General features: G+C 35.5%; 1 protein-coding gene across 5 annotated transcripts in view; it reads right to left on the reverse strand.

The window, feature by feature from the left end:
* LOC106463467 (poly(rC)-binding protein 3-like) overlaps window positions 1-19097 on the reverse strand; it is a 212854-nt gene that overhangs the window by 122674 nt on the left and 71083 nt on the right. For all 5 annotated transcript variants that reach the window (XR_001291061.2, XR_002611502.1, XM_022390964.1 and 2 more), the window contains exon 2: window positions 3390-3520. Coding sequence is in view for 3 of the 5 variants with exons in the window: in XM_022390964.1 (XP_022246672.1) it covers window positions 3390-3470 (81 nt within the window). In the remaining 2 variants the exon portion in view is untranslated. The remainder of the gene's footprint in view (window positions 1-3389; window positions 3521-19097) is intronic.

Raw genomic sequence — 19097 nt, forward strand, 5'->3', positions numbered from 1 at the left:
GGGGGGGGGGGGGGGCACAGCTATATGGTTTGTCCATTTTATGCCTAGTTTCATAGCATGGTATAGTACCAGAACTTGTGCCATGTAGACTCGTAAAAACTTAAATTCTCCGCAACACTTAAATGAGAACTTGACAAGATAAACGTGGGCTTTCCTCCAAGTTAGTTTCAAAAGTTTAGTGGGAACATGTTACAAGTACAAAAGTTAGCGTTTTGTAATATCTATTGAGTTTGTTACGCCTCACGATCAGGTTAAGTGTTGTCTATATTTTAAATTTATAAAAAGGTTGGATTATTTTATAGTGTTATTTCTGTTGCTCAGGTTAAGTCTGGCGCCCGATAAATTTAAAATGTGGTGTCTACATTGGATAAATGAGATAATAGGATATAATTTAGTAACCATACCAGTTTGTAAGGAGACCGTGTAAACCCAAATACCAAACTTATTAAAGTCTAGAGACGTTTTTCAGTGTATTCAATATTAAGTAGACAAAACAGTAGCGAAGGAAGCGCCCCCCCCCCACACTTTTCGTTCTGTCCCAGTAAAAATGCGTCAAATTACGAAAAATACTCCCAGGAAAAGCAGGATAATGCATAAAATTGAATCTAGAGCCCAAGAGCTTCCAGAACCCTAAAGCGAGCCTTGGACCCCAGCCGTATTGGACGCACTTGGGGTGCACATTCCCTCGCTTCCCTCCGTCAAATAAACCTTGGCCTCCCACGCACATTTAACTTGCCTCTTCCACCTCTACCAAAAGCAACGCCTCCCAGTGGCACAGCGGCATGTCTGCGGACTTATAACGCTAGAAACCGTGTTTCGATACCCGTGGTGGGCAGAGCACAGATAGCCCATTGCGTCGCTTTGTGTTTAATTACAAACAAACAAAAGAAAAAGCAACAGATTTTTCGGCTTAACTCAACACCCAAAATCTGTTCGACAACATTGTTCCTTTTAAAAAATTCCTAAACACGTAAGACACACTATTTACTCGAATTAATTCAGTTCTTTCCCCCACGTGACATTTTTATGAAACAACATCATCAAGCTCCATTTATCGTGCAGCAAAGAGCTCTGTTCTCATTTAGTTACTATCTTTCCACTTTATCCTGTCTGCTGATCAAGAAACAGTTTATACTTAGTATGTAAAATGTTCATCCTGGCTGAGTCCTTGGGAGTAAATTTAACTCCAGCCTTACATTTTGCATACCTACACAACAGCAAAAACTTAATAAATTAAATTATGAAGCTCAATATGCAATTCGTAAAGAGAATAATTAAATACGCACAAAGTTAACACTGTTAAGTTTTCGGTACCATACGAAGCGGCGCTATGAGAAGTTTTATGCTTTCATTTGACCAAATAACCTAATCGCTATATCCTCTGGGTACAGGTCTGTACAAAAAAAGTTGACAAGGCCATCTATAATTCAGTGATAATTAACCAGATTAATGTAAATATTTCGAAATATCAGGATAGTATTCTCCCCAACAGTAATAAACATTTCATAAGTTGTACGTGTCTTTTAAATTATGTATTGCAGTAGCTTTAAGTATAGGCGCACGCGCGATGTATAGGAAGCATTGCAAAACACAGAACTAAAATTTCCACTTAACGGCCTTAAACCTACAGAACAGTTGTAACACATTAAAACGAAATTTCAAGAGCAAAGGGTTAAAACAGTCTAAATTCTGTCTTTTTAACTAAGAACTGTAGGCACTGAAAAAAAAATCACTCTTCGAATTTCACAGAGAAAATGTTGACAAAAATTACCTGTGTAGTTTTGTTGTTTTCATATTATATTTGTTTCTGTGATGAATGTGTACGTGTAAGTGTTTCATAATATATTTGCTTCTCTGATGAATATCTACGTGTGTTTTCATAATATATTTGTTTCTGTGATGAATATCTACGTGTAAGTGTTTTCATAATATATTTCTTTCTGTGATGAATATCTACGTGTAAGTGTTTTCATAACATATTTGCTTCTCTGATGAATATCTACGTGTGTTTTCATAATATATTTCTTTCTGTGATGAATATCTACGTGTAAGTGTTTTCATAACATATTTGCTTCTCTGATGAATATCTACGTGTAAGTGTTTTCATAATATAATTATTTCTGTGATGAATATCTACGTGTAAGTGTTTAATAATATAATTATTTCTGTGATGAATATCTACGTGTAAGTGTTTAATAATATATTTGTTTCTCTGATGAATATCTATTATATCTTCTACCACTACATATTTTATTCAGCCCCTTAGGGTTTACAAGAAGAAGAAGGAGGCTGTGTAATGGTATTTCAACCACACTATGTCCGCCATATCCATTACCGATGACGCGTTTCTCTTAATACAGAGCTCATCAGTATAGTTGCCAATGTATATGCTGGACATAGTGTGTTTGAAATATTACGAACTCTTCTTCTTCTCAAAAAACCCTATGGTACTGAATAAATAATGTAGTATTATAAATATAATAGGCTTAGTACAAATGCTTTTTTTTTTGTTTGTTTTATGACTAGTGTAACTAATTATAACTATGCTTCGCCATCTTAGAAAAGGCGTTCGCATTCTAACAATATGTTTTCCTTTGTTTGTTAAAAATATACATTTATGAATTATGAGCTTAAAAGCTACTGCTGTAACAAAAATTACGTATTGCACACGTTTCAGATATTCCAAGTTTCATGACAAATGTATTTGTTTCTGTCACTGAGATTCCTAGTTTCTAACCTATGTCGTAAGATTTGTGGACATTTAACGTCTGTGTCTAAATTTAAAATTCACAAGCCATATTCCACAGTTCACTATTGTTACAAATTTGTTTCATAAATTTTTTTTGTGAAACACTAATATCAGTATCCTTATTTTTTTTTCTCTTCGAGGCCAATTTATTCAGAGATTTACTTTCAAACTTCCTCTGATTGTGGTCTCGTGACTTGCCTTTTCAAGGGCTTAGCTCCTTATTATATAAAAAAAAACGCAAACGGTTACATATCCTTTTCCTTCTTTCTTTTTTATTAATTTGTTTAAGAGGTGTTGAAGTTCACTATCTAATTTTATCACAGGGGTATTTATCTATTCCAGAGAGAAAAAAAAAACATCAACTAGGAATAGGTGTTAAACTTTGTTTTGTTGTTGTTGTTTTTTTCTCTTGTGAGAATATAATTTTGAAAGCAGATTTTTGACGTTCAACAAAAGACCCTCAAGGCCCTCTACCCTGGACGGTTACACGTGGTTAAGGTCCTTGCTGTTGTTTTTAAATGCACCTTAATACATCAAAGCTATATAAAATAGTTGCTGATTATTACAGTGAAAATCGATCTGCGATTTAAAACTCAACGTTACCCTGCGTTGAACGAGTTAGTCAAAAAAGATTACTCACCTTGCCTTGCATGATCAACCGAATAGTAAGAGTAACGGAGGAGCCATCGCCGGACAACGGTTCAGAGTCTACGGTGGCCATAGCTGGCGGTATGGAGAGGGGTGTAAGGCAGGCAGGACACAGGTCACGTGCTAAACAGAACAGAAATAAATCACGTGTCAGCAGAAGTAAGCGAACAGGTCAAACAGCAGAGAAATTAATGTTCTGGGTTCAGAGCACAGCTTTATAAATCACACCAGGGACTGGCACAGTTGCCAGGATTGGAGTGACTACGTCCACTTTCAAGGCGTGTTGCCAGCCCATGTCGTACAATACTACACTGTAATGAGGACGCATTACCCACAAGCCAAGCAAGAAACTATAAAAACTATTACAGCTGGGATAACAGGTGCACAAAGGCGGTCCTTACTTATGAAACGACCGTTGATGCGTATCAGAACGAATCTTGGGATGAGTCAGAGGAATTATACAACGTATAAAGTTGATAATTTTTTAAGATACTGATTGGTGAACGTAAAACATTCTAAATGTTGACTGGTGAAAGTTAAACATTCTAAAACAAGGTAGTACATATTGAAAAACTTTGAAAACGTAGGTTTCCAAATTGAGAAAGAAACAAAATTTTAGTTGTTTTTTTTTCAGCTTAGTAAACTCAATTCCTGCTACGTGAAAGTTCCATTAAACATTTAACATTCTGCGCTGGAGTATTTAACCAAGACTTTCTCGAGTTTCCAACGACTTAAATTTACTGCTTGTTTCTCAGATGTTACTCTAATATGGTAACAAAGACTTTCCTGTATCAAGTGTTATTTCCTGTGTAACAGCCCTACCGAATTTATTTTTGTTTGGCTGCAATTATTTCAGGTATAAATTTGGTAAGCTTTTATTTCGTAAAACAAATCTTCAAGTTTTACGTGTATTAATTTCAGTGGGCATGGATATTTCTCCGCCCACTAACATATATATATATATATATATACTGTTTTGATAGTTTACCACGTAATTCTGAACTGAATACAAAAAATGTTGCCACATAATTTCAGATATTAGATCTAACACTAACAGATCTAACTCAAGCTGACCCTTCTACTTCTGTATAGATAAACAGGTAATCTTTGAAACTGTGTCTTCTTACTTGCCTATGACTATACGTTCCAACTCTGAGGCTAGGAACCTACTGGCTTAGTCTGGCTGTAGCCAGAATAAAATATGAACTTTTTGGTTTTCATTAATACTATCATCAAACAACTCACCGACACACCAGCGAACAAACTTGTTTCCCCGAAAGGGGGCCAAAGACCGCGTGGAGGACTCATCGGTTTCAACCACTCGCGCCACTTTATAGTTGTGTTGTCTGTCAGTCAGTCAGTAGACACTAAAATGACGTCACATAAGGGACGCTTAACGTTGCAATTTGTACTGTCGTAAATGTGCGTATGCCATGAATCAGGAGAAGAATTATGCACTCTGTAGGCTACAACACAGAATGACATATGAACTTCAAAACCAATAAATAAATAAGAATATTTGTTACTCTTAATTTTTAATTTTATTTACTCTTGAAACAAAAACATTTTCGGGGAACCTGCGGAAGTACATTTAGTTATTATAGCCCTATTAATATTTAGTTGCTTCCTAAAACAATATGTTCAAACTCATACACTTCCAGCAGAATCGTCAGCAGAGGAATGACAGTATAAGAAATAAGGACAAAATTGATAACCGCACGTGATAAACTGCACATGACAACACAACGCTGGTCTCGAAAAGTCACAATCATCTCTCCTTGATAATTTGCACAGCTGGTAACAAGACTAGCACGTTCTAAAATATCACTTTTTGAAAAAAAATAATCTTATACTAATTAGTACTTATAAACAAATACAAAAAGAAAGCATTTTAGCATTCGACGAATTTCTTCTAACTAGATCAGAAATCGCCTGACAATATATCATTTGAAATGTAATACAGTCTTGGCCAAAATGTTTGCCTATTTTGTAAAAAATAAGATCATTATTATTAAGATGGAACAGAAAAACACTTAGCGCTATCAAACTGAGAAATGTATGTTATATTAAACATCTACATATGTAATTTGTATAATGAGACAGGTTCTATGGACACCAGGGACGATTTATTAGAACAGCAAACAACTTTATCAGACACCTGTAGAAATGTGTATAATCCAGCATTTTCCCCTATCAAAACAAAACCTTATCAAAACACATATGATGACAAAATATAACATCAAATTACTATAAATAGCGTCTGTAACCTTATATATCAGTTCATATTAAACATTCAGTACTTAGTTGGTTCTCCTCCTACTCCAATAACCTCCGCAAGGCGACGTGGCATGCTGTTGATGAAGTTATTGATGTAATACATCGCGATTTCATCCCAACTAGTCACTAAAAGGCGCTGTAACTCAGCTACAGTAGCTGGTTTATGGTGGTGGTTAGTAATTTTCCAGCTCATTTCTGCTCAACATTTCTCAATGGGATTACAATCTGAAGACTTTAATGGCCATGACAATCTTGGTTGAGATAATTCTGTATAATACGTGCCCTGTGGGCAGTGGCATTGTCATCCTGAAACACAAAGTTATTGCCAAACTTCGCCCTAGCATGTGGTAGAAATATTGTTTCCATGTGATGCCTGTAGGAGGCGCCATTGAAGTTTCCCTGTAGGATACGAAGAGCAGTTTTTCCATCATGATGAGTAGCTGCCCAAACATGTACTGCATCACCTCCTGTGAGTTCCCTGTGGGAAAGACAGCCTTCCCTTCAGGAAAACGACGAAAACGAATCCACCCATCAGCTTTAACAAGCTGGAAACAGGGCATACCTGAAAAGGTGACATGTCGCCAGTGTCCTAACTGTAAGTTGGCATGCTGTCTTGCCCAAGTAACACGGTGACAGTGGTGACAGCCTTTTTGCAAAATAACGTTTTTTTTTTTTTTACCAGTCTCCTGTTCACTGTTCTTCTGGATATCCTGGAATGAATGTGTTCATGTCATTCGTAAGGCATCTTTCGACCTTGATGCGTTAACCTGACAAAAACACGTTCATCTAGGGCAGTAGTTTTTCGGCGTCTATCAGTAGACTGTTCTGGCAATGTCCGTTTGTTTCATATCATTTCTGGACAGTCGAAAAATTTGACACCCTATAACTTCTGGCACGTGACAAGACATGACTCTACACCAAATACAGAGAAATTGTATGAACAAAGCGTTGATCTGTTTCGTAAAAGATTACACCAAAAGCACACTTTTATACAAAACAGACGCGTATGTGTGTTTTGATGAACACCTTACGCTACTTTCTCTGTTACTACTCGGGCATTTACCCAATAACTACTTCATGCATGTAGACAATAACATCAATATACAACAGTATGCAAACATTTTGGCCAAGGCTATACACAAATTCGAAAGAAGGCGTTAAAAAAAGCACGACAGAATTCAGTGTACTGGCAGTAATAATAATGTTGTACAGAAACTCGAAGGAAGGCATTAAAAAAAAAGGCACGATAGAATCTAGTTTTTCGGCAGTAATGTGGGACACAAAATCGAAAGGAGGCGTTAAAAAAAGGCCGGACAGAATGTAGAGTACCAGCAGTGAAATCTGTAATTAATTAATAAAACCGATTGAAATGCGCGTGGTCAAGAAAAATTTGTCTCTGTGTAAAGAGTTTAATTCAAATCAAAACGTCGAGCCGTTTATTGGACACGAGTACGAACACTAATAGTACATGCCAAACGAACACAACTTACACGTTAAGAACAAAATTTTTACATTACATAGAAGCCACGCACTCGAGCATTCATGTATTTCTTATGAAACTTACACTGAAATCAAAAGACCTTCAAGGGATGAGTGACAAGATCCTGACGGTTGTCAACAGTCAGCTAAGATTAGGTGAGTATCTATCAGCTAGAAAACCAGCAAGTCTCAGCAAAATGCTTCTGAATGCACAAAGAGGAGGGGAAAACAGACATGTAGTCATCCGAGGAACTTTTTTTATTATTATTCTGTCACACCACTTACTGTCTGTATCAGCAAATCAACCAGTGCGTGACGTCATTACTGAACAATGTAAGCTAACAATAGGATGGTAAAACACTGGTTAGCAAAACACAAAACGAAAAGCCGTACAACAATACAAGTTGGATGTATATTACTTTCTCTTAAGTTTATATGTATGTGTGTGTGTGTGTGTGTGTGTGTGCGTATACAGAGAGAAAGATAGTTCAGCTAACGACATAAATTTTATAGTTAATGTTGCTAAGAAGCGTTTGGCAACTAGACAAGTTGCATACAACACGCTATAAGGTTCTATTTCGATACAACAGTCGTTGTTCAGAAACTCCAGGCTCCTGAAAAAGGTTTTATTTCAGATTATTGTGATCTTACTTACGAAAGTCGAATAAGCAGAAAACATTCTTTGTTAAAACAATTCAGCAGCAAAAAAAAAAAAGATGAAAGATGGAAAACATTTGTTATTTCTACTGTCAATTTCATCCAAAACTTTAACAAGAACATAAAACAAATTAACTAAAGTTATTGGGCCAGTTCACCGATGTCTCAGCTGTAATCACGAAGGTATATATAACGTTAAAATTCGGGGTTCGATGTCCGAGCCAGATGATAGCTCGTTGCGCAGCTTTGCACTAAACAAACTTTACTGGAAAGGACATGAAATAATGGCTTGTGTGCCAGTCTGCGTGTCGGAATGCTCAAAGTTTGAGTACACTCTATGCTGCTGAACACGTTCTGTACTTTAAGTCATGGTCATTTTATAAAAGCGATAAACCGACCCGCTTTTATGTTAAGAACAGCCACATAAGCAGTTTTAAGTTAGGGCCAGCCATGCTTGCCTTTGGGGGTCTGTGACCTGGCCGTCTAGACCATATGTATAGCATAAATTTGAAGATGAGAAATTTCATAAGGAATGCAATTTATCACTATCTGAAAAAAAAAAAAAGTTAACAAAAATTGAAAGTGTAGGAATGATTTCACCAAAAAGTTAGGAAACAAGGTAGGAATAGGCACGGTGTAATAAAACTTCCTCTGCACAACCTCACAAGGGGGCGTGTCCAACATCCTTGTCTATGCCTACTTGGTTTATTTTTCTATCCTGTATACAATAAGCGAGGTGGACTAAACTTATCAAACTTAGTTATGCTTATCATATAATGACTAGAGGTTTCTGTGAATCGAATTATTGAAGGTAATAGATGTACTGTAAAGTCTGTTTATACGACACCAGAAGAATCAGATATTTGTGTGAAATTGTATGTTGTTGTTGTTGTTTTTTACAACTCGCGCCTCCTTTTGCAATTACGTGATAAGGCAACAGGATTTCATACATTAGCTATATTAGTGGATTAAAATGCAACGATAAAACAATCCTAAGAGGTTTCTGTATATCGACGTCATGGATTCGTTACTGTGTATACAAAAGAAGAATCATAGACACACTTTTGTATGTACACATAAGATGTGTAATATCATGAACACAGGAAAACGAAGTAGGCATGGACTGGATGTTGGACACGCCCTCTTGGGAGGTTGATCAGAGAAAGTTTATTACATCATGCTCATTCCTACCTTGTTTCCTCATTTTTGGTGTACCCACTTCTACAATTTCAAATTTTTTAAACATTTTTTTCCACTTGTTCATGCACTTTTTTCATACAAGGTGACATGATATCATGCATTCATGCATCATTCATTCATTTGTGTTGATATCATGTACGTATATGATCAGTGTGGGTATACAGCAGAATATTATGGTATGTGCAAATAATGGGGTGTGTGGTGTGCATTCTCTTCACTTATGGTGTGTATACACATTGTATATGTGCATGTATGCTGTACATATGATGGCACACACTATATATTGTGAAACATCATTTGGGTGATGTAGTGTGAGTTGTGGTTGTGTGCATATACTAAGAGTTGATAAATTAGTTAATTAATTTAATTAACTATTCCATACTACCACTAGCACGTGATCCCTTGCTATTGTTTTATTTGGTGCACTTATAACTGTTTGTTACACAGCTAGAAGCGTACAACAATGTCAGTCAGTCAGCGATATTGAGATATTTGTGGTTTTGTGAATTTTTTGTATCTGCTCTGCTGACTTTCTTAAGTAGTTCTACGACTTGTAATTTTGTATGTGGTTTGTTTATCACCTAAGGGTAACTCTCGAACAATTTGATGATTTATTATTTGGTTGTTAAAGATGTATACGAGTAAACAGTTTGTACTGCATGTATTGTGTATCCGCCCCGTTCCTACTATAAGTACTACCGTATTTATGATACAATTATACAGTACAAAGCGCCACGTACGGTATTTAGTTGTCACTTCCTCTGAAGTCTTAAATGTGTCAGTCCTACACTCAAAAACAAGACACTATACCGTAAAAAAAAATACAAAGTTCATATAAAAAAGGCAGAGAATAAAATACTTTTCTTTACGCAAGTCTTTATCAAGTAACATTCGTTTAGATTGTATTGTGACATCATTTCTTGGACTTTTTAAAAGATAAAACAGTTTTCTTTATATAAAACTGAGTCACTTACGAATAAAGTTGTCACTCCTGAATTTTAGGGGTAAATCTGACCGTAGTACTATAGATCAGATATAAAACAAAGCCACAGGTATAATGTAAAGTGTAATATTATAGTTAATTTCGTTAAAGATGGCAAAATGAACGTGAAACTTATGGTTCACATACAAGTTGAGAATCTAAACAAACTAGTTGACTCACAAATCCGTAATGCAATAAACAATATTAATTAAAGAGTTACAAAAGTTGTGGCAAAAATATTAAAACTGAACAATAAACCAGTAATTAAGATTGCAAAAATCAACTGCTCGAAGGTAAACTTTAATTATAAAAATACAAAATTCTGGAAGGTACATTTTTCATACCGTATGTATATGATTGGTTTGTTTGTTTGAAGTTAAGCACAAAGCTACACAATGGGCTATCTGTGCTCTGCCCACCACAAGTATCGAAACCCGGTTTCTAGCGTTGTAAGTCCGCAGACATACCGCTGTGCCACTGGGGGCATATATGATTGGATACTATTCTAACTGAACTCCAGAATATATTATTGTTTCTGTAACAACAAAAATGAAAATAAAAAGTTTAATTTTCATATGACAAGTGTCTGCGTATATTTAAAACGATACTAAACGTTAGTTCACAAGCTCTCCCAGTTTTATTGAATTACTCCGACAAACATCCTTATAAGAACGAATCAACAGTAATTTACTCTCTTTATATTTGTGCATATATGTATAAGGCCCTTATCAGTACATTTATGCACCTAATGTATAGTTAACCTGGCTGTCCATTTGAGTTGTCACATATTTTCACAGTCAACTGAACAACTGTGATATCACAAATTATAGTCCGACATCTTTATTTTTTATAATGAAAGTTCTAATATGTGACAACACTCATAAAGATGGTGCCTTCTAGCTTATCCCTGCTATCATTTTATTTTTCAATGTTGCTTTTTTAGCGTAGAGCTACACAATTGGCTATCTGCACTCTGTACACTGCAGGGTATCGAACCTTGAGTTTTAACGTTGTAAGTTCGTAAACTTACCGCTGACCTACCGTGGGACTGGGATAAATTAGTTCAGCCAGAGGTAGAAAAAACTCAAAGTGCTTTTATTAACAGTCAATAAATTAATGAAAGCTTTTTTAAAAAACGGGGTTCGCCTGAAGTTTAGATAGATGATTTCATTTTAAGGTGTAAATAATTCAAAGTGATCTCATTAAAAAATTACGAAATTAATTAAAGTTCTTTTTAAAATTGTGCAAAACTTATCATGATATATATATATGAATTATTATTAGGCCCAGTAAGACATAAGTATATACATCAAACTGCACTGTAGCATTCCACTGTTCAATTTTTTTTCAGAAGTTTTCTCATAAAACGTCAGCTTAGTTTATTATAAAAAATGTCCGTTAGAGGGAAAGTTGGCCTTTCACGATCGTTAAACAAATCTGGTCGTTAGTCGCACGATCTGACATTCGAATTTTGCGTTAAATGTACTCTAAATCCTCTTGGTATTTCGTTTTCTCCGAAGAATATCAATATACAAAAAAGGCATCAGTAAAAGAGTACTTTTCAACAAAAACCTGATAAACATTTATAACGACGTTGAAAATCAATCGTTTCGAAAAGAGAAGAAGAAGCTCCGTTAGGGTGTTTACTCCAAAATTGAGATACAAGCATAAACATCTAAATTGCACGGACGATTACGCAGTGTGTGTTTCTCAATAACGAAACCTTCTTCTCAACTGTCGTAGCTATTTGAGGGTTTATGTTCAAACTCAATACCTGCCGATGACTCACATAACGTTCAAATTCAGGTTCGATTCCTGGAGTGCTAGAAACTAGTGCAGCTTTGAATCTAACAACCAACCGAAAAGAAACCGAGCTGGGTGACGTAAAAAAAGCTGACGTGTAGATTACGAATTGTTCTTCTTTAGAGATCGGAACTGTTTACACTTAGCTACGAACAAACAAATATACTGCCTTGTCTCTTGTGATTGATATGCAGTTGGTAACCTGTTTTTCTTTGAACTCACATTAATAAGAACATATAAGGTGTTTCGAGGAAATACTTCATCCAAGGAGGATTAGAAAACCCATTTCCCTCAATTCCTTCTGTTTAATACATATTCATATCACAATATTGAATTAATTTCGTGAACTTGGACATCACAATGAGCGTTAGTTAGCCTTAAGGCTACGAAAATTGATATGCATCGTTCACTAGCTCATTAATCTATAATTCTACAGTAGAATCTATAGAAGTACACAAGTGTACAGTTAATTTCGTTGGGGATGGCAAAATTAACGCGAAACTTATGGCTCACATAAAAGTTGGGAATCTAAACAAACTAGTTGATTCACAAATCCATAATACAATAAATGATATTAATAAAAGGGTTACAAAAGATATATAATTGTGTCAAAAGTAATAAAACTGTAAAGTAAACTAGTAATTAAGATTGCAAAAATCAATTGCTCGAAGGTAAACTTTAATGATAAATAATTACAAAATATACTGGAAGGTGAAGCGCGATGTATATAAGATTGGAGACCCATTCTAACTGCATTTCAATATATATATATATATATTTGTTATTGATTCAGTACTAACAAGGCATGGTCTCGTAATTAGGGCGCTTGATTCGCAATATGCGGGTCGCAGGTTTGAATCCCCATCGCCCTTTTAAACGTGAGGGTGTTATAATGCGACGGTCAATCATTTGTAAAAGAATAGCCCAAAAGTTGACTATTACTAAATTAAAGACGGAAATCAAACTGTAATAAAAAAAGGAAATCAGCTTTATATTAAAGTATATTTATTACTTAACGTTGACAACGATGGAACAGGAATAATATTTTGTACCAATTCATGTTCTTTGACTTCAAAAATAACTCTACAGGCTGCATCTCTTAAAGAACTAAAACAGGACTGAGCAACAACACTGTCATTGAACGTATATCTCTTAAATACTAACTGAAACATTACTGAACGATACAAGTTTTAATATAATCTGTATCTTTAACATTACCTGAGAAATACATAAATCTTATTATAACATCAATCACAGTAATCACAGTCGACCAGCTTGTAATAACAGCAATCACAGTCAACCATATTGTAATAACAGTAACCACAGTCGACCATCTTGTAATAACAGTAACCACAGTCGACCATCTTCTAATAACAGTAACCACAGTCGACCATCTTGTAATAACAGCAATCACAGTCGACCATCTTGTAATAACAGTAATCACAATCGACCATCTTGTAATAACAGTAATCGCAGTCGACCATCTTTGTGTTAAACTTCCCGATGTAACTTCAACTGACTTTTGTATGTTTAGTTTGCTTAACTATAGAATGCCAACCTTAAATTTTCAAATATTAACACCAGGTAGTATGTGGTAAATAGTGACCCCACGTTGGTGTTTTAGGGTTAACGTGGTCTTGGATGCCGGCAACTACGTATAGTGGAGGATATAAGGAAATTTTTCAGTATGTATGATCTGAGATTGACTTCCTCGTTCTTAGCAGAAGATTGTTACAATGGAAATTGTGTTACCATAGCCACGATCAACAACGGAGGAAATATGATTCTAATAGCAACACAGGAACTGGAACATCGTTCTAATAACGTGCAATTAGCACTTAGTGTTATAATTGTGACCAAGACTTTTTTTTTAATATTAGAAATATACGCGTATATTTGTACAACTGTATGTCTGTCCTAGTGGTTATCGCGCCGGACTATGGATCTTGAGTCAAATCCCACTATTCGGCCAGTCAAAAGTACCACAGCAGTTGGCGATGGGTGCTGTTGACTAGACAGACAAACAAAATCATCCTAATAACTCTTAAACGATAAGTGCAAAGAGAAAGTAAGCGTATTACAAGTGCCCTGCCATTCACATGGTATGTTTAATACTGATGTGTGTTTTCAGCTGGTGTTCTGATTAAAGCAAGAAACTTTCATTCTTTCTTTTCTCTTTTTTTTTGAAAAGCACGTGATAATAGCATACGTAAACAGTTTTAGGCAATTGTACCACCATGAAGTTAAACGATATTTTTAACTTACAGATTTATGATAACAACAACATTACACAGAAATACGGTACAAAGTGATCTATTTAAGTGAAAAACGTCACGTTAACAAAAATTCCGAATGCCAGCATTTCAAAATCGGTGGCAGCTTTCTCTCTGGAAAAGCAAAACCGATTAACGTAGTATTTACTACTTGTATTTTGTATTTCTTGGAATGCCACTGACTAGAAGTGTTTGACGGTTACTCTCATAACACACCCATAGTTTAAGTCGTGGGGAATGTTTAGTGATATCACGCAAATTTGAAACTTGCTCGCCAGCTCCAAAATCTACCACAGGGCCAACCCTTGCCCTCTTTACTTGCACAAGCACTCATGCATTAAATGTCTCATTACAATCTTATTGGCGGAGAAGAGCTTATCATAAACAACATAGCAAAATCATGAAGACATTTGAGTATAGTTAAAGGCATTTTTTTTTGTTTATTTTTTGGTGAGTCGAAGATTTTTAGCGCTGATCTTTAACACTATCAGTACACGATTCAAACAATGTGATCAATTTGTAATCTTAATTAATGACGAGTCCCAATTCATGTATTAACGAAAAATAACAACAAATAATTTTGCATTGTGGCGGCATATGAGAACCCATAAGTTATTAAGAGTAACTAATTAAGCTACTTAAGCGTAATCACAGAAAAAAGTGGCTAGCCGCTATGAAAGACGCCAATGTCTTGCCATACTGTGCCTTGCAATACATCCATCAATATATTTAATTAACATGTACTCACGCACACACTGCTTAAAATCGAGAGTTTACACGAAAGCGCATATTAACACTCAATAGGCGAATATCAAGAATGACCAGAAGAGACCAAACACAGGAGGAAATAATTCACAGGAAAACTATGTAAAACTTTATTACAGAGCTTAGTTATCCAAGTGAAAGGTATTTTTGTATCAAAGAAAATAATCTTCAACTAAAACAGACTGTCAATAAACTGAGAAGGTAAATTGTAAGTTATTAGGTGTGATATCATGTCTATTTTTTCTTCGTCTGTTTGCTTGTTGTTGCTAGGCAGAAAGGTACACAATGAGCTATTTTGTTGTGCCTACACAGGTATCTAAAACCCGGTTTTTAGCGTTACAAGCCTTGAAACGTACTACTGAACCGCTTAAAGTTTTTTATGTGTGGTTTTAAAAATGACAAAAACTTGTTTTTAACAACAAGAAACATGTGTGTTTGTAGCTAAAATCACATGTAATTAGATGACACCATGCTTATCCATCCTATCGAAGATTTTGGTTATTTTATTTACAAACACACATGTAATTAGATGACGCCATACCTTTCCATCCTATCGAAGATTTTGGTTATTTTAGTTACAAACACACATGTAATTAGATGACGCCATATCTGTCCATCCTATCGAAGATTTTGGTTCGTTTGTAACTAAAATAACCAAAATCTTCGATAGGATAGAGAGGTATGGCATCATCTAATTACATGAGTGCTTGTAGTTAAAATAACCAAAATCTTCTATAGGGTGGTCAGGTATGGCGTCATCTAATTCCATGTGTGTTTGTAGTTAAAATAACCAAAATCTTCGATAGGATGGACAGGTATGGCGTCATCTAATTAACAGTAGAGTTCTGATTTGGTTATTGTTAAGCACACAACTACACAATTGGCTATCTGTGCTCTTCCCACCACGGATATCAAAACCTGATTTTTAGCATACTAAGCCTGATGACATACCGCTGAGACACTGGAGAGCAGTAAAGGTTTGACTGCAAATTATAAACCAGCCCAATAAGGCCTAATGAGGATTCAGGTATTTCTCACTTATGGCACAAGAGGAGGCTCTGAAACAAATAACTTATTTAAGTTATTATACGGAAGCTGCTAAAGAAGGACTTGCTTTCTCAAATTCTAAGCCCACTTACGTTCAAAAAATGAGTTACTGATGTTATGAAGATTTCAGACACACTATTCCAAGTTAAAAGGTAAGATTTATTCACTTCCCTTTGGGACGTTCGTATATTGCATAATGTAAGAATTAGGTTTTTAGCACATATAATTGTAATGGAACTGTCAGAAATAGTAAGCTTGCAAATTGAATACAGTAATAGTTTCAATGCATGTTTTCTTACCGCTTGAACAGCACAAACTAATTTACTGTAATCAGTTACTTTATTATGCTCACCAATATGAGCGATGCTGTGGAAGTGGTTCTAGTTGTAAATATATGGATACTTCGCAGATCTCAAACAAAGTATTTAATAATGCCAATAAAGTATTAATCGGCGCTGTAGTAATACCATAACATACAAGCGTTACCTTTTTAGAAAACAAAGGTCCGGATGGATTTGAACAGGCATATGCTGTGTAAAGGAAGTGACATGTTTTTCTACATTGAGGCATGCTCAAAATTTGGGATCTCTAGGTGCAATCTTTTAGGTATTCACAAATAAAAATGAGACTTAAATATCTCTAAAAATCGTGAAATGTTCATGTGCTCAGATAATGTGGAGATCGGGGTTTTGTATTTCCTTGTATGTAATGGCTTTGAAAAACAAAATAATGTGGATCAACTTGGGGTACCAAGACTATCTAGAAAGATACCTGCAATAAGTCGTGCCCCAGCCGTGGTAAATAGTGCGTCGTTTTATAATGTGTAAGAATACATAAACACAAAGATCATTGGCAAAAGTCGTCCACGTCCCTCAGCCAACAATACGCAACACAAACAAGAAGATATAGTGTCTCACTTAATGATTTCTATGTGATCGGACTGTTGAAACCGGCGCTAGAAACTACCGTCCTAGTACACTAGACGGAATATAGAAAGCATGTAGGTATGATCGGCATGTTTGGACATGACAGCCGTAGGAGGGAGCCTTTAGCAATAAAACTTAAATTACAGTGCTATTGTGAAGACAGGACTTAACGACATAAGTTATAACTACGTGATGGGGCTTCAAAATATAACGTACTCAATTTCTGTAGTTTAAAACTTGATCGAAAGTCTATTATTCATGTAGCAGTGATCATCCTTTGTATGTCGGAATTGAAAGAAGAACGGGAACAAGTATATTGTTAAAATGACGCTATAGAGACTTAAATTCAGCGACAATAAAGTCTAGCTCAACTACCTAGTTCTGGCATTGAACAAATGGCCTCTTGGGCAGTGACTTGTGGGAGACAAAAGACAGATCTAAAATGCTATTTCAACACATCTCTTATTTTGAAAACGAAATGGACAAGTTACGAAGAATGTGAAGGAAAACACATCTGCAGTTTACGTGATTCAAATAAAGTAACAAAAAGTATCTTTTAATAATTCACTAGGCAGTTTTAGATATGTAGACTGTATGAAAAAATGTAATGTTTAACATTGTCTCAGACAGTTTTAGAGATGCAGTACTCATGAGAAAAACTGTACAGGGGTTGGAAAGAAAAACATCCAGTGAAAGCAACTTAATAACGTGTGGTTCCAGCTTCGGCTGTTAGAACTGTTTCAGTTCTATATAGTAGAGTATCTACAAGTTCCCGAAAAGTATGCTAAAGAATTAGGTTCAATTTCTAGAGAACACAGCTTGATATAAAAGCACGGAGGCGCCATTCATCCAAACTACTGTTATATTTACCTGGAGAGACTTATGAGAAAATCACCATGCTGTAATAACATTCGGTTCCTATTGCAAATCCAATAAGTCGCGCGATTTGGGTAACTAAAACACCTATTACTCGAGCTCCTACAATCTGTTATCTTTGAAAGTCAGTTAGGTCAATGGGTTTTCTATGTTGCTTAACAACTAACATAGAATATAGTTTACATGCGTTTAAATAATACAGATCATGTCTCATAAGTTAGTGGAATAAAATATTAATATCAGTCTTCTGAGGACTCAGTCCATTTAGTATTCAGAGAAGAATGTGAACATCTCCAAGCAGGTGCTTCTATTTTTATAGCCATCCCATTTATTGTTAAATGCACTTTAATAATGTATTACGTAGTTCGTATGGGGTGAATGCCGTTTTCAACCTAGCGAAGCATGATTATAATTAATTATACTCGTCATAAGACATTAGTATTAGGCCTATTATAGTTTTAACGCTACATTTTTTTTATTTAGTTACTTAGGGACTTTGAAGAATTACAAGGAAGTATAATAACAATAATTCAACCATACTGTGTTCACCATATCCATTGCCTACGATGCGTTTCACCCAAACTGTCCCCCAGTGGCACAGCGGTATATCTGCGGACTTACAACGCTAGAAGCCGGGTTTCTATACCAGTGGTGGGCAGAGCACAGGTAGCCCATTGTGTAGCTTTGTACTTAACTTCACAACAAACACAGTAGCTTTTTATTTGTTTTATGTACTTGTTATGTTCCATCCGGCCTGATGAGTTCTCGATTGAGCAAAACGCGTCGTCGACAGAGGATACGGCAAACATAGTGTGGTTGAAATATTGTTATTATACTTCCTTTAATTCTTAAAAATCCCTAAGGTACCAAATAAAGAATACAGTGTTAAAAATATTTTAGGCCTAACACTAGTGTACTATGACAAGTATAATTAATGCATTACTCAGTTTTAGACTCGCACACTCTATGACGAAATACGTATTGTTTATTGCTGTCTCGGTTTTTAGATATAATGAACTCTGTACAAAACAGTTACGTTTTTATTAATGTCAGATGGTATCAGAAATGCAGATAATAAAAGAAGTTAAGATATTAGTTAATGTCATAAGTAGAAACTATGTTTTTGTTTGTTTTTAATTAATTATGCACAAAGCTACACAAGGGCTATCTGTGCTCTGCCCACCACGGGTATCGAAACCCGGTTTCTAGCGTTGTAAGTCCGCAGACATACTGGGGGGGGGGTAAACTATGATAAACATTACTGAATGAGAGTATCATAGGCAGTCTTAATGGTAAAAAAGCTATAAGAAATCATTCTATTGGTCAATAATATCACAATTTAGAGACAAATTCAGAAAGCGTTTTGTTTAGTATTGTCTTAATTATAGAGATGCGGGCATTATAAGAAACAATAT

Source organism: Limulus polyphemus, unplaced genomic scaffold, assembly GCF_000517525.1.
Source record: "Limulus polyphemus unplaced genomic scaffold, Limulus_polyphemus-2.1.2 Scaffold1415, whole genome shotgun sequence".
Taxonomy (NCBI): Eukaryota; Metazoa; Arthropoda; class Merostomata; order Xiphosura; family Limulidae; genus Limulus; species Limulus polyphemus.